The sequence below is a fragment of the Chiroxiphia lanceolata genome, chromosome 4 (assembly GCF_009829145.1).
Source record: "Chiroxiphia lanceolata isolate bChiLan1 chromosome 4, bChiLan1.pri, whole genome shotgun sequence".
Classification (NCBI taxonomy): Eukaryota; Metazoa; Chordata; class Aves; order Passeriformes; family Pipridae; genus Chiroxiphia; species Chiroxiphia lanceolata.
Genome location: NC_045640.1, coordinates 64487814 through 64502688, shown reverse-complemented (window position 1 = coordinate 64502688; position 14875 = coordinate 64487814). Strand labels below are relative to the sequence as shown.

Genomic DNA, 14875 nt, shown 5'->3' with positions numbered 1-14875 from the left:
TTGCTGGATTCTATAAATTAAAAAGTTCCTAAAGTAGCACTTGTGTTTCTCCCAAAATTTACTATGTTGTTTCACTACTTTTCCTTTTCTCTCTTAAAAAAAAAAAATCAGTTAGATGGGGGTTTTTTTCAATCTACATGACAATACAGTCCTTTTAGACCAGCCCAACCTGAATAATATTTCAAAGAAATCCATTTACAAGTGGTTTCTAGAGAAGTGTGCTTGCTTTTTCTTAGTCTACTGCAGCTTCTCTCTTGACTTCTGGCACATTTCAATATAACATAATGTGCTTCTTTTTCATGCTCCTCTGTTTTATTTTAACCTCTTGTTGCCTTTGGATGTTGTTTTGTATTTTGATAACCGGGTTTGGAGTATTCATCTAGTAAGTGGTAAAAGGTGAGAGGGAATAAATATAGACTTTCTCAAGGAAATCATTGTTAGACTTTCAAGTATTACACGTTGTGTTGCTAGTCAACCTTACAGTCTCACTGTATTCAATTTTCACTAATTTGCTCATGGTATTACTAGGTAAATTAAGGGTCCTTTTGTGAGAAAATGCAGGGTCAACACATCCCTCTGAAAATGAACATGAAACTCTTGGCAAAAAGTCTGCTTCTAGCAGGCCAAATAACACAATGTAAATGCAGAGAAAGGAGTGGACAATAAAACTTGTTCATATTAGGCAGGTGTTATAAATATGAGCTGTTTTATGAATTCATTGAGTGTCAGGTATGTGGAACTAAAGTTCAGGGTTTTGGTAAAATTGGTCTGCAATATGAAAAATTTTTCATCTTTAGGATCACTTGGAATAAAGTACCACCTGAGGAAGGAATGTTAAAATAGGATTCTACATTAATCCCTGCAGAATCTCACGGAAGTAGAGAATGAGCTCTGTGACATTCGTGTTGGAAACCTGGAATGAAGGGAATGAATGGGTGCCTGTTCTAAAGGGTTATTTGTTACAAGATATTAGGGATAAAAAATGGATGATAAAAGTTTTAAGGGAAAAAAGATTAATTCTGAGGGAGTGATTGATAGCTTCACTCTTCTGAAAAAATGAGTCACACATACTAAACTAGAAGAGTCTGCATCTTCTCTGCAAAGCACTCACAAAAAATGATAGTGGTAATTTGTATCCTATTGCACTCTGCAATGGGTCCATATCACTTAATGTTATTTGAATTGCATAGCCAGAGACCATATTTGAAATTTCGAGTGAAGATAAAGAAATCCCTTTCAAATAAAAATTGAAGAGAAATGCCTTCTGTAAGATTACATGTTATCTTGTTCACTTGAAAAATATCCTACTCTTTGAATAGAATCTGACTTTTAATTCAGCCTTATTAGTAAATATGAAAGTTTGAATGAGTTGGGCTTGCCTGACTTGCTTAGGAATGAAGTGGCATCTAAACTTTTGAATATTCGAAGTATGAAAAAAACCCGAAAAACTACTGAGTTACTTTTTGAACTTTCCTGCATGGTCTTTACTAACAGTTTATTCCTTTTATAACTCATCTAGCAGAAGTAGGATGGCACAGATTAGTAATTAAAGAATGCCTGTATCCATCTGCCTGGTGACTATTATGCTTTGTTGTCTTTGTATCTACATGTTGCATCAGCTGTGAACAGCCAAACAGAAGGACTTCCCAGTCAGGTTCCAAATCCTAATATTTTGTCATCTTTGTCTCACAGAGCTCTGATGCCTCTGAAGTGGTAATCCTGGAGCGCTACTGGGTTGTGGAGTTCAGGAGTAAAGCAGATGTTTCAATAGTTCTCAGTAAGTAAGGCATAGCTCAATGTGTTCAGTGTGAATCTTTTATTTCTGACAACAAAAATTACAATAAACCCCACCAACCACCCAGGCACTGAAACTTTGCTAAAAAGTGTATCCTGTTGTCTGTTCGATGCATACATATAAATACTGATGGTCTCTGAATTCATGTCTAAAAAGAAACTCCTAAAAGCTGTTGTTTTTCTAAAATCAAGTGAAACTCATGTCATCTTCTTCCTCTGACAATAAATAGAAGTTTGAGGTTCAGTTTTGTCACATATTTTGTACAATATGGAGCTTATGTTTATGCTGATGCATAGCCAATTCATCTCATTCTTCAATGATTAATCATTGCTAAACTCCCTATTAAATGAGAAGTTTCCTGTTTTTCTTACTTTTTATCAACTCTTCATTTTTAAAATTGTTTAAAACAGGAATAAAAATAGCTATTTCATAGAAGCCAGAATCCTTGCTTTAGGGGAAAGAATTTATTTGGAGAAAATGCTGACTTAGAGTTTTCTCTGCAGGAACATCTCAAATAGCAATTGTGTTAGAAATTTTTTGACATGGATTCTTGCAAATACCATGCAGAGTCTTCAAGTCCTTAGATCAATTTGCTATTTACTGTTAGCTGTGGTGGTCTAAGACCAGAGGTAAAAAAGTTATGCTGCCTCTGTGGGCTTGATGACCACCTTTATGCTTAATAGAGGTTCCTATCAGCAATTTTTATACTCACCAAAATCTCCAGCCCACTTCAAGGGAAACATTGCATTAATTATCCTCATTTTTGGCCTCACCTGATTGTGATTCTTAGTGGTTGGTCACGTTTGAGAAGGCAGGACTTAAAATTGTGGATTTTATCCTTTTCTGGGTAGTATTCTGGGGAATAGCTCAAATCCTGCATCTTCTGTAGGTAATGAAATGGTATGTTTTGTGCCTGCTGTTGAGGCACTGTATCAAACAGGACTGCTTTCTGGATTTGGAAGCATTACTTTGCCTGACTATAAGAGCCAAATGTTTACCGTTGACTCTCAAATTGAGACTTTTCTAATTGTGCCCTCAATGAGTTGAATTCATTCATAGAATAATCAACTTTATGAGTATAAATACAGTCATGTCAGTTCCCTTGTGGCATTTCTTTTACAGTGTTTGGATATAATGCTACTGAACTGAACCCAGAATACAGCTGTAATTGCTGACAGGACTCTTTCAATTAGCTTTGAAGCCTGCAAACAGGACAGTTTCTGTGGCAGCGAGACTGGCAGATTTTAAGCCCAAAAGCTGTGCAAGTAGACAACAATGAATACTGAGTAAGCACTTCAGGCTGCCTGTGGAGAAAAAAGAGACTGTGAATATGTGTACAGGAAGAAATATGCTTGCATAGTTAGGAACAGAAATTGCTAGCTGAGACACAGACTTCCCCAAACAAGGTTTTTGAAGGTCAGTAGTGTCTCAGTAGTCGCCAGAGGTAAGGGTAGCATTCTAACCAGCCTCTAAAAACATATTAAAGAAGAAAAAACAGTACAGAAAACTTCAGGTAAGCAGAGCCAACAAGAATGAATGCCTGGGGCACAACCTAACAGAGATAGAGACAGACAGGTAGAGGAGAAATGTTTTTCAGACTTGGCAATTTTCCCATGCTGGCGAACAAGGACAACGACCTGGCTGATGATTTGTTGGATGGGAAAAGAAAGCCAGACTATTAGGAGGTATTAGAACAAAACTGAAGACAAATGAAGATGATATACTGTGTGCTGAATGAAGATAAAATACCAAAAGAAGTGAAATAATAATCCATGTACTGTAGGATAGAATAAAATTCAGAAGACAAAATGGGGGAGAAAATCAAAACTCGGGAACTGGGAAGAGATCTTTCTCAGTGGGGGCTTTGACCGTGAAAAGCTAACTGCATTGTCAGAAGAATAGATTCATGGGCTATTGGGAACCAAAACCAGCTACAGAATGTGTATCTGGGACTTCAAAGGATTCAGGTGGAAGCAGAATAGGAGGACATACCTGCTCTCAGTGTCAAATTCCTTGGGAAACTGATGGAGGAGAGCTCTACCAGAGCACAGCAGAAGCTCCAGGAAAAGAGACAGAGTTGATCTGTGAGATTACCTTGTGGTGTGGCTGGGATATCTAGGAAGAGAAAGTAATTAAGGGCAGTGGAGTAAACATGGAGGGAAAAATAAGGACATTTTCATGGAACATACTGTGGAGCTGATCACCTCAGGGCACTGTGGGCTCTGAAACATAAGGGGAAGGCAGAAGAGGTCAGGCAGTCAGACCAGCTAATCCTCTCAGTGCTTCAAGTGTAGTGCTCCCAAAAAAGCAGCCTAGCTCAGAAGGCTTCCAAGTGGACCTTGGAAGGAAACAGAAGGATTTGTTAGGTGAACTTTCAGTCCATATGTGGCTGATGGCTTAAATGCCCTTGTAATGTGAACGGGTCACCATTAACAGGACCGGTGAGACACTGGTGTGAGGTGGATCTGATTGAACGAGGTAGTTCACATGGGTGTGATTCACTCCTGAAACCAGGAGGTGCTCCAGGCACCCCAGCAAAGGTTCTCCTTGAGAGATCCCAGTGGAGTGGGTACTTTTTGCTGCCTGTGGAGAGACCACGCTGCAGCTGGGGGTAAAGTGTGAGGAGGAAGGAAGAGCCGAGAGGAGCTCTGATCGTATTGCCCCAGCCTTTAAACCTCCATACTGCCTGGGGTGTGGGGAAGGCAGAGCAGTTGGGGGTCAAGTTGGGTAAAAGGGAGGAGTGGAGGAGTGAAAAAGGATTTGTTTCTCCTCTTTTAATTTGCAATAAATTATTTTTCCCAGAAGATGAGTCCGTTTTGCCCATGATGGAGATAGATAAGTGATCTCCCTCTCTTTATCTCAACCCATGAGCTGCCTCTTCTTTTCTCCCTCAGCCCTGTTGAAGAGAGGGAGTGAGTGAGCAGTGGGGCAGGTGGCTGGAGCTGGCCAAGGCCAACACACCCAGGTTAGTTTGCATCAGGCATCTGTGTGTTTTGCCCACTTCCAGAGGAGTCAGTGTTTGAGCAGAAGGACAAAGAGCCAATAAGATAGTCAATCAGGAACAGAATGCTGGTAGTTTTTTGGTCACTGTTATGTTTCCCTGGAATAGGGAATAGGAGCTGCATGGCTGGATGTTTGAGCTGCTCCCAAGAACAGCCTGAGGTTGACCACTGTGGTGTATAGAGCCTCATGTGGGTGAGACCAAAGAACTCTGCCTCCCTTTCTTCCATGTGGCACTGGACAACACAAAATTGGGAATGTACCTAAGGGATGCAGGCACAGTGAAACAAAAGCAGATGTGAGAGACATCATGCAAGGGCTGCCTTCTGTGTTTCAGGAAAAGAGATTCCTGAAAGATTGCATTAACTGCATTACCGTGTGTGGTCCCTCGGTGAGAGCTAGGGAGGTAAGAGCTGTAACATCCAGGGAGGGCTGGTGAAGAATGAGGGGAGGGAGGCAAGGAACAGAGGAGGAAGACAGAGCTTTCGATACAAGGTCACAATCATCTAAAATACATTGCAGTAAATCGGGGGGAGAAAAAAGGCCTGTATGTGGGAATATCCTTAAGACGGCAAGCATTCCCTTTTGCCATTTGTACTATGCAAGCCACTTAGTCTGGGGCTTTTTCTCTCAATAGTAGTGGCTTGCAAAGGCAGGCAGGTATCACTCCCTGTTTTAGGGATGGAATAACTGAGGCATATGCAAAGGTTACCCTTGCCAATGTATGCAGAAAATCAAGATCTCTGCTGTATTAATTTCAAATATTCAGACTCTTGGTGAGGTTCTGCAGGGCCTTAAATGGAGATTATAATGGTACTTATATAAGTTCATTCCAGCATTGCAAAATTTAAAAAAAAAAAAAAATCACTGAAGATAAAAATTTTAATTAAATTCTTTATCTTTGATTGAAAATTTAACTTCCGAAGGAAGATTAACATAGCATCATGAGTAACCATGGGATGATTTCATCACCACTAATTTGAACATGAAATGCATCAGCATATAGAATTCAGACGGCTTTGTGAATTAAAAGCCTCTGATGTCTGTATTAGAAATATCCTGCGGATATAATTTACGTATCAAAGCTTCCATTCTACTTTTGTTACCGCATATGGTGGTTAGCTCCGATGGTGCTTTATATTTTAGAGTGCCAGTGACTCACTGATATTCTTAACCATTTTCCTCTGCTGAGCTAGCAAGTGAGAATTACTTTTTTCTGGTGTGTGTGAAGAGACAGACAACCTTTAACCTTTTTGAACTCTCTTACTTTGCATATTGGCATAAGAGGAAAAGTAGTGCACTTCTAGAAAAGTCCAGGCTGTCATCCTGGACATTGACCATGTGCTTTGTATGTTTTTTTTTCTTTTTTTAATTTAAATAATCCCAGTAACTTCTTTTTTTTGCTCGGTTCAACATGATGTTATGCTTATAACTCTTATGAAGGAAAATAAAGCAAGCCAGGGAGTACCAATCTTCCTGTCACTTTTACATGTTTAGTAAAATAAAGCAATAAAAACTTTTTAAGAAAAAATGAAGATTAATCAGTGAAAAAGCTGTAAAACCAGTGTTTTCCCCCTACCCTGTGGAAATGTTTGTTTTGTTTTATTATGTTTTTATTTTGAAAGCCTTTCCATTAAATTGCAGTCTTTTGAAAGATAAGAATCAGCTCCAATAACTGCCTAAACTTTTTTTGGTGACTCCATTATTTCTGAATTCACTGAAACCTCAGTTTCTGTCTAAGAGATTGTGATTAAAGTTACAATAAAGTACATCTTAAAAATTAAGAGGTACATCTTAAAAATTAAGAGGTACATCATTGAGATATTTTTAACAAGAAATTTGTTTTCATTTTTAAAACAACTGTAATACCAAAGTACTTAGAGCAAAAGGGGCAACTGATATTGTTAAATTGAAAAACTTGGAAAATTTAGGTTTTGTTATGAAATAATGGGAAGAAGGAAAAGTTATCTGTGGATGATGGAACTAGCATGAAAATACATTTTTGATTTTAGGCACTTGGGTTAGAGTAGAAAAGGCTTTCCAGTGCCATTGGGGATGTAAGCTTCTCTTTGTGCTATTCCCTTATTTGATAGCAGTCCTGTTTGAGCAGGGGCCTTGAGTTCTTTGTTTGAGCTGCTGTGAAGTCCTGTGGGACCATAACTTTCCATGCTGATTTCTGTGGGAGAAGGTCTTGTTGAGATCACACTTCAGTAAAAGAACTGTTTCTGAACAGAGTCCTGAACAGAAAAAGTTCTGTGAACAGATATATTTGCTTTTCACTGCTTCTTCAGGTCTTGCCTCCAGCTGAGTCTCTGATAATGAAATAAGGAGGGGCAGCAAGGTGGAGAAGCTGCTGGAGGGGCTGCTAAGCACCTGTTTGCAAAGTGTCCCCACTTCAGAGGGTGCCTGAAGCAGTAAAGCCATTGGACCACATTAGCTTTCCATAATGTCACTGTAAAGCAGCACTCCTGCCCAGCTAAGCAGAGCTTCAGTTCAAGACGAAAAAGAGATAAATGTAGAATGATATATAATTTTCCTTTGAATTTAGGACGAGTAAGTTCAATGCTTGTTTTGCAAGGAAAACCATTGTGTTTAACTTTCTGGAGGTTGTGTACCTGTATTTTCTGCAGTAACTTCTTAATTGTAAAGTATAAAGTGCTTTTGTCCACCTATGAAATACTACTGCATTTATTTTCATTAAATATATTTTTATGTTTTAATATATCTAGTTTTAATATATCTAGTATTTATTGAAATACCAACAATTTAATATAATTAATTAACCATGTAGTAAGTTAGTTATTAATATAATTCTTCTGATATATCTACCATTCATTTGAGTCCTTGCTTACATTTGTGGGTCTGTTAATTTCAGAAAGATTCATATCAACTGCTTTGCCTCCCTACTGAAACTTGGAATTAAGTGTCTAAGCTTGTTAGGGCTTACTGTATGCAGCTGATGTAAAATAATAATCAACAACAGAGAGAAAAGAGGTGATGATCTTTATTATATAAATAAACCTGTGTGCTCCTTTGTTGCAACAGGCTTTTTTGCCAATGTGTGTTTTTCACGTTGTGGTTCTTCTGCCATGTCAACTTTTTGTACATAAACTGTTCAGTACCTAATGGGGGATCTACAAGAGAGGTGGAGAGGGACTTTTTACAAGGGCATGTAGTGATAGGACAAGGGATAGTGGCTTTAAACTGAAAGAGGGCAGGTTGAGATTAGATATTAGGAAGAAAATTGTTGCTGTGAGGGTGGTGAGACACTGGCCCAGGTTGCCCAGAGAAGCTGTGGCTGGCCCATTTTGCTGGAAGTGGTCAAGGCCAGGTTGGAATGGGGCTCTGAGCAACCTGGTCTAGTGGGAGGTGTCCCTGCCTATGGCAAGGGATTGGAACTAGATGATGTTTAAGGTGCCTTCCAACCTAAACCATTCTGTGATTACATGCTTTGAAACAGTAGGGGAAATAGATAATTTACCTACTCTTGGATCTGCAGAATAAAACTTTCCACATTTGCAGTGGTGAGTATTTTTCAGCCATTTTCATATGCTTTTCAGAATTTAATTTATCTGTCAGAGTACTCCAAAGATCTAAATATAGCAGACTGTAGTGTTTTGAAGTGATAGTTTAGAATGAATTTCCACATCTCAAAACTGGCACCTGTTTGATCAGAATACAGTGAATTATGCCCACTCCTACTGCATTTCACTATCCATTTCTGGTTGCATGCATATTAATGGTGATTCAGTATGCCTTTTGTGCTTGGCAGTCTGATTTTCACAGCTAAGAGGTAAATATAAATAGCATGATTTCAATTGCAAAACATTAATTTCCTCCCAAAGCAGATGTTTTTTTATCTAGCTAGTGGTAGGATATTTCAAGGCAAGATCACTGTTCCTATTTACATTTAAAAATAAAGAACCAAAATGAAAAGAACACCTTGATATATTTGTATTTTAATTGTTAAATATTGGCTTATCTCTCTGACAGTCCTTCCTTCACTAAGGTATCTTGGATATCTAAACTGCTTTTATTAAAATTGTCTGTGCTTTTAAAGGCTGAGTGGTAGAATCAGGTGTTAGTTTTGGTTTTGTTTATTTTTAATTAGAATGCTAGTTAATTTTGATCTTGGTCCTGTTTGATTACATGGCTTTCCTTTCATTTTTTTCCCACTGGTAGCTCCAAAATACTATGAAATAAAAAAACTTTTGGATCATTGATGTCAGTGACAGAAAGGAGTAGACTCCTCTACTGCTGCAGATCTTACCAGAGCGGCAGTGAAGTTATCAGCTTTTTTAATTAGGAGCTTTCTGAAGGTCACTGCCCTCATGGCTCAGATGCAGTACCAGATCACACTATATCTCTATGGTCATCTTTGACAAGCAGTAAAGCTCAGCTTGTTCAGGTTTGGTCACTCAAGTATGGACCTCTTTGTGTAAACAAGGACCTGATGAACATTTACATCTCCCTCACATTTTGAATATTCTTCTCTCAAGAATTGAATACCTTATTTTTCTGACTGAGCCAGGACTAGAGGCAAGAGTTTGAATCCCTCTTAGCTTTTTCAATTGCCCCTGAAGCCAGAAAGGTGTTCCCCCACTTTCTGCTCTTCTTTCCCGTCTTTCTTCATGAAATCCATAGTCCCACTGCTATATGTTATCCAGCATTTTTAGCAGCATCTGCAACCACAGTTACATTTCCTTAGATCCAGCCCAGAAAAAAACAACTTGTCCCACCTCCACAGGAATTTGTGTACAGTTTTAAGAGGCCTCCAGACTTGAGGTTTCATCTTTTGTTCCCTCTGTAACAATAAAAGCAGAGTTAATTGTAACTGGCAGATGCTCAGTTTATGAAGTGCAAACAGGTCTAGAATAACATGTGTGCAAGTGCCCAAGGTTAGATACACAAGTTAGTAAAAGGAATTTAAGTTTACATTGTATTGAAAAGAACTTTTCTGTGTTGTTTGCATTTTTGAACTAGGTATGAAAACATTTAAGTGTTCTTTTTCACCCAGTAATATGATATATATCTTATTTAGGTCAGAATGATTTTGGTGTCCAACCAAGCACTTCAATCCTTATTAATGCAACAGCACAGGTGTTTTATAGAGTTTTATGTTTCTAAATTAGCTTGTAACTTCTTTTAAAGAAGCATTGATTTTTCTTTCTTTTCCAGTTTGCTTTTCTCAGTGTGTGTTGCAGTAAATGTCACATTGAATTTGTGACTCTGTAAAGCCTGCTATACCACAGAATTTTAAATGCCTAAGAGGTGTTTTTTCTTCTTGTGCTAATCTTAATCAAATGACCAACCCTTGCTACTTACCTGGATTCCTTGGGAGCTTCAGCTTCCCCCCCCCCCCCCCCCCGCACCTTTTCTTCTTTTGTTCTTAGAAAATTTGATTATTCAACAATTAGACTTCAGGCAGAATGGTAAATGACACGTGGATAGTAAGGAGGTCAGAAGCTCCCACATACAACCTGTTGAGTCTTCACAGAGGAGTTATGTCTTGCTAAATTATCTGCATGTGTTGGTGATCTGTATTCTGGCAAGGATGAATGAGAGGCTGAGCATAATGAAAATCTCTAATAGAAGAAATGGTGGACACATTCATTCTGGTGAATCCCACTCTCTGTCAGAACCGGGTCTGCTGCCCCTGCTAAATCAAATTCTTTTTCAAGTTAGCAGCTCTGAGACTGCCTGCTAGGCTGCTGTGCTGAAAAAGGATTTCCCATTTTGGTTTGATTCTGCCACCTGTTTAGCTTTTGGAATTAGTTGCTTTTGGAACCACTCTGTGGATAGGTTTAGTACTGCACCAAGTCTGAAGGAGCTGGAATTCAACTCAAGAGATGGAGGTGTGTTGTTCTGTGACCATGGAAAGAAATGTATATGTGGTGGTTTCAGTTGTATGTGACATCGATATTTTCATGATCCCCCCCTTTGAATCCTAAAAACTATGTTTCTGTTTTCTGAGTGCAGAGTTTCAGAGTGGAGAGCCGGATCTTTACCTCGAAGCTGCCTCGAAGCCGGATTGTGAGTCTTGGGCTGTGGCACTGGGAGAGGCAAACTCGGAAGGTTTGCGGGGTAAAATTCAGCAGCTCCGGAGGTTGATCATGGAAATCAAAGAGGAGAGATCAGCAGATGAAGGACGGCAGTTTCTCCCTCCATCCCAAGCAGACAGCCTAGGAGAGCCCCAGTTTACGAGTAAGTGCGTGTGCTCATTCTGTTGAGGGGTACAATAGAAATGGCCCAGTCTCTGTGTCACAAGATTGTGTCACAAGCAGGGTACATAGTGCTGTTTAACTTCTTGCTTGTCAAAGTGCAGTTGTAGAGGAAGTAAACTGATGAGAATTGTCTTTAAATGCTTTTACCAGATATATTTTGGGTTATGCAGATAACCTTCAGGGGAAGGAATGTGTGTTTTCTATGTTTCTGGCTTTTCCTCTCTAACCTGTTTTCTTCGTAAGACTTAGAAATATTTTTTCCTCTTTTATGTCCTACATGAACATATGGACTACTGTTTAAAATGTAGTTTGATAACTTTGATAAATGTATAAAGTTTTAGTGATACTTAAATTAGTATCACAGATTTGTTCTTTGTGATATAAAAGCACTCAGGGGATTTGAATGCAAGTAGCCATATGTTGAGTTGTATTTAGTGCACAGGGGTCTAGAGACTGCATTTCACTTGCCCAGTCACTTAATCAACTCTGTATCCAGCATATTCCTAAAGCTGTTTCAGGTAATATGCTAGTGGGAGAATTCAACCCAGAAATTTGCTGTAACTTCATTTGAAAAAAATATAAATCTTATTTGTTATTTTTTTCTGACCTTTCTAAACTCTGCAGCTGTAAATTTTCTGGCACAGATGCGAATGATTAGCTACAGTAATGAGAACAGTGTGAAGCTACACTTATTCAGAAACATCAAGTTTACATGGAGCAAACACAGTTATAAATTTGGGGCTTTATTTCTTTGTGGTTTGTTTTTGTGATTGTGTGGGGTTTTTTTAAACAAAAATCTTGTTCCAGTTCATATACCAATTTGGTCCTTCCCATCTGACCAATTTCTTCAATACTTAATACTGTTCACTGGAGACAATACATAAACGTCAACAAGAGACGGTTTAATTTCTACAAACTTCATTGAAACTGTAGTTGTGGTCCGATTACTTTCTGCAGCAGGTGAACAACAGTGTTATTTACCCTTCCTTCCCTTCTTCCCTCCCTTTTCTCTTGCTGCAGCTCTGTTGTTCACTCCTTTATTCTAGGACAAGAAGAAAATATTGTCCTTTGCAGTAAAAGATGCAACAGAACATTATTTCACAATGGATTAGAATGTTGTTTTTGTTCTTGGTATATTAGGAAAGGAATTAGTGTGCTTATTTTCTAACAAAGAGAAGTTGGTTTTGTTGCTTTACAGTTTGTTTGTAGGTCAATAAAGTGGTTATATTTTACTATAATAACCTGATTTACATACTTTCACACAACATAGGTTTTGGTTTTTAATGTGATGACATACCTACTTAAAAATTATTTGTTAGATTTAATATTTTCCCAACAGTATATACTTAGTTATTGTGATTGAAGATCTTACAAGTATCCATCCATGAAAGGCTGGGGGTTCTTTTATTAGTTTCCCTTCCCAGCAACAGAAAGTTTCTGTTAGAAAGAAAAGTCTTCAGAAATAGTCTTTTTTCTTTTTTTTTTTTCCAGGCAAGTATTTCATGCAAAGTTCTCTTTCACTGTAAGTTTGTAACATAAAATATTACTTCAGTGGTAATGGCGGGTAGGTAGAGGCATATGAAAGCTTTACTATGTATTAAAAGGCAAGACATGGAAATCAAATTATTTCTAATTTCTTTTTTCCTTAATGTTTAAAGGTATTCAGAGAATTGCAAATGAGCCAAAGCTGGAGTTCAGTCTTGGTAAGATATCATTTTGAATTTTTGCAATTGTAGTGGCCTCTGTGTGTGAAGAGATTATGTATACATATATAGAGAGAGATAGAATATTTTACAGTGTAACATGTTACCTGTTTAAAAAAAAAAAAAAGATGAACCCTGGTTCCTTTAGGTGGGAGATGTGGGTGAGGTGCCTGTGCATATCTTTTGAAATGCTGATTATAGTTTCTTAATTGGTTGGAATGGCTAAAGGTCTATTAAATTCTCTAATGCTGTGCTGCTCTACCAAGCTGAAAATCTGCCCAATAGCTTTTGTGAATGTCATTTATGAAATGCTGCTTATTTGGAAAAAGACATTCAAGTAGAAGTTTTTAAAAAGATATTTTGTTCAGATAAGAGTCCTGTTGCTTTAGAACAAACTTGAATCTAGAAGTGATATTATTTTGTAGAGTCAATATAAATGTGTACCTGATTTCGTCTTTTTATACTTAGTGTAAGTAATTAGTATATGAGAACTATATGTTGCTATAGTATGTAAGAGAACTTTGTTTTGGGAGGTGTTACATCAGCTCAAACCTCCCTCTCTGTTCAGAGCTACACATCCTGATTAAGATTGCTCAGTAAGTCCAAGCAAGCTAATTGAATGATCATGTATTTGTGATACAAGATAAAGGTGCACAGTATTTGCAACCCCAAACTGTGCATTTAGAAAGAAAGATTGTCTACTTTGACACTGTTCTTTCAGTGCAAAAACTCTGAAGCTTTTGAAATAGTAGGTGAAATAGTTATTTGCTGTAGAAGCAATAAATACAATAATTCCATACCAGCAATAAGAACGATAACTAGGTTTAGTTGATTAATGGTCGAACTCTCTCTTCAAGTGGTCTTTTCCAACTTAAATGGTCCTATGATTATTCCCTGCTCCTGCCTGTGGGAAAATAACACAATTGCAAATAGTGTCTAGTTTGAAATATCTGATGCTACATCCTCCATGCGTTCTGAACAGACTAAAACTTGTCAAATTTGTTATGATTTTTGCATCCATATAACCCGCTAATATTCATCTCATGTACATTGAGAAACTTTTACTCATTATTATTTAGTTTCTTACATTTATTCTGGTGTAAAAACTTTAAAACACCTATTTCAAAAGAGAGTGTGTATGTGGAAAAGGGAAATATAGATCTCTGTAAACAGGATATTATATAAATATCCACCGGACTCCACTATTTGGAGATACTGAATTATCTACAAACAAATACCCCTCAGAAACTCCTGAACACAGCAAACAGATTGGCATCAGTGACATGACTGCAGGTTCTGTTTCTGCCCATTCCTTCATGGGAGCCTCTTTCCTGACCTTGTCCTTGGATCTGGCTTTTTACTTGACTTGTGTGCTGCTGCAACTATGCTGATGTAAAAGCTGATACACTAAAGCTGTGCCCTCCAGGGCAGATGCTGTTCTGTTTGATACAAACATTTTTAGACTAACTTCATCTGGGTAGCTTTATCTGTATGTCTTTTAAAAATTAGATAGTTATGACATTACAATAAACTTTGTCTAGTAGTTTTTTGGTTTTTGGTTTTTTTTTCCTGTAGGGACTATTCCTGCTGAAATTGTTAAATGTAGGCATGGAAGAAAGGCCTGGATCTCTGTTGGGGAATCACCATGCCATAATAATTATTAAGAGCTATTTTAACTTTTCTGTGCCTTTCATTATGCATTATATAGGTGATGTGACTGTAATATTTGGACATAGCTAGTAATTGCAGTGTTCCAGTGATACCAAACTCCCAGAATGACTCTGGTGTGGTGTAGGAGAGGAAGGAAGGTGCTGCAGGTAGTGACTGCAAATTAAATGAGCAATGCTTCAGGAGAAGTTGCTTTCAGTGATAAATGTGCCCCAGCAGGCAGAGGTGTAGAAACAAAGTAAAGCCATTTTCAGACTTGTTTGGGCTTGTGCTGGACCAATCTCTGTTCACTCATGGTGTCAGTGTTTGTGTTTTGTATTGGGTTGTTTCTAGTAGGCTTTTATGTTCTGTGGTTTGTTTTCCAACATTATTGATTGAGTCACTGCAGCTCTCTGAGTGATCTTATACGTTGACTTCTGCTGCTGCTCAGGCAACAAATAAGAATAGCGGAGTAAACCTCTTGTTTTTGACTGGTACTCCTGCCC

General features: G+C 38.1%; 1 protein-coding gene across 7 annotated transcripts in view; it reads left to right on the top strand.

Annotated features, from left to right (window-relative positions):
- INPP4B (inositol polyphosphate-4-phosphatase type II B) overlaps positions 1 to 14875 on the top strand; it is a 366554-nt gene that overhangs the window by 162914 nt on the left and 188765 nt on the right. For 5 of the 7 annotated variants that reach the window (XM_032687037.1, XM_032687036.1, XM_032687038.1 and 2 more), the window contains 3 exons: positions 1693 to 1777; positions 10775 to 10999; positions 12678 to 12722. In XM_032687037.1, the coding sequence (XP_032542928.1) occupies positions 1693 to 1777; positions 10775 to 10999; positions 12678 to 12722 (355 nt within the window). Of the gene's footprint in view, positions 1 to 1692; positions 1778 to 10774; positions 11000 to 12534; positions 12584 to 12677; positions 12723 to 14875 lie in introns of those variants that run through there. The other 2 variants (XM_032687040.1, XM_032687041.1) reach the window with 2 other exon arrangements.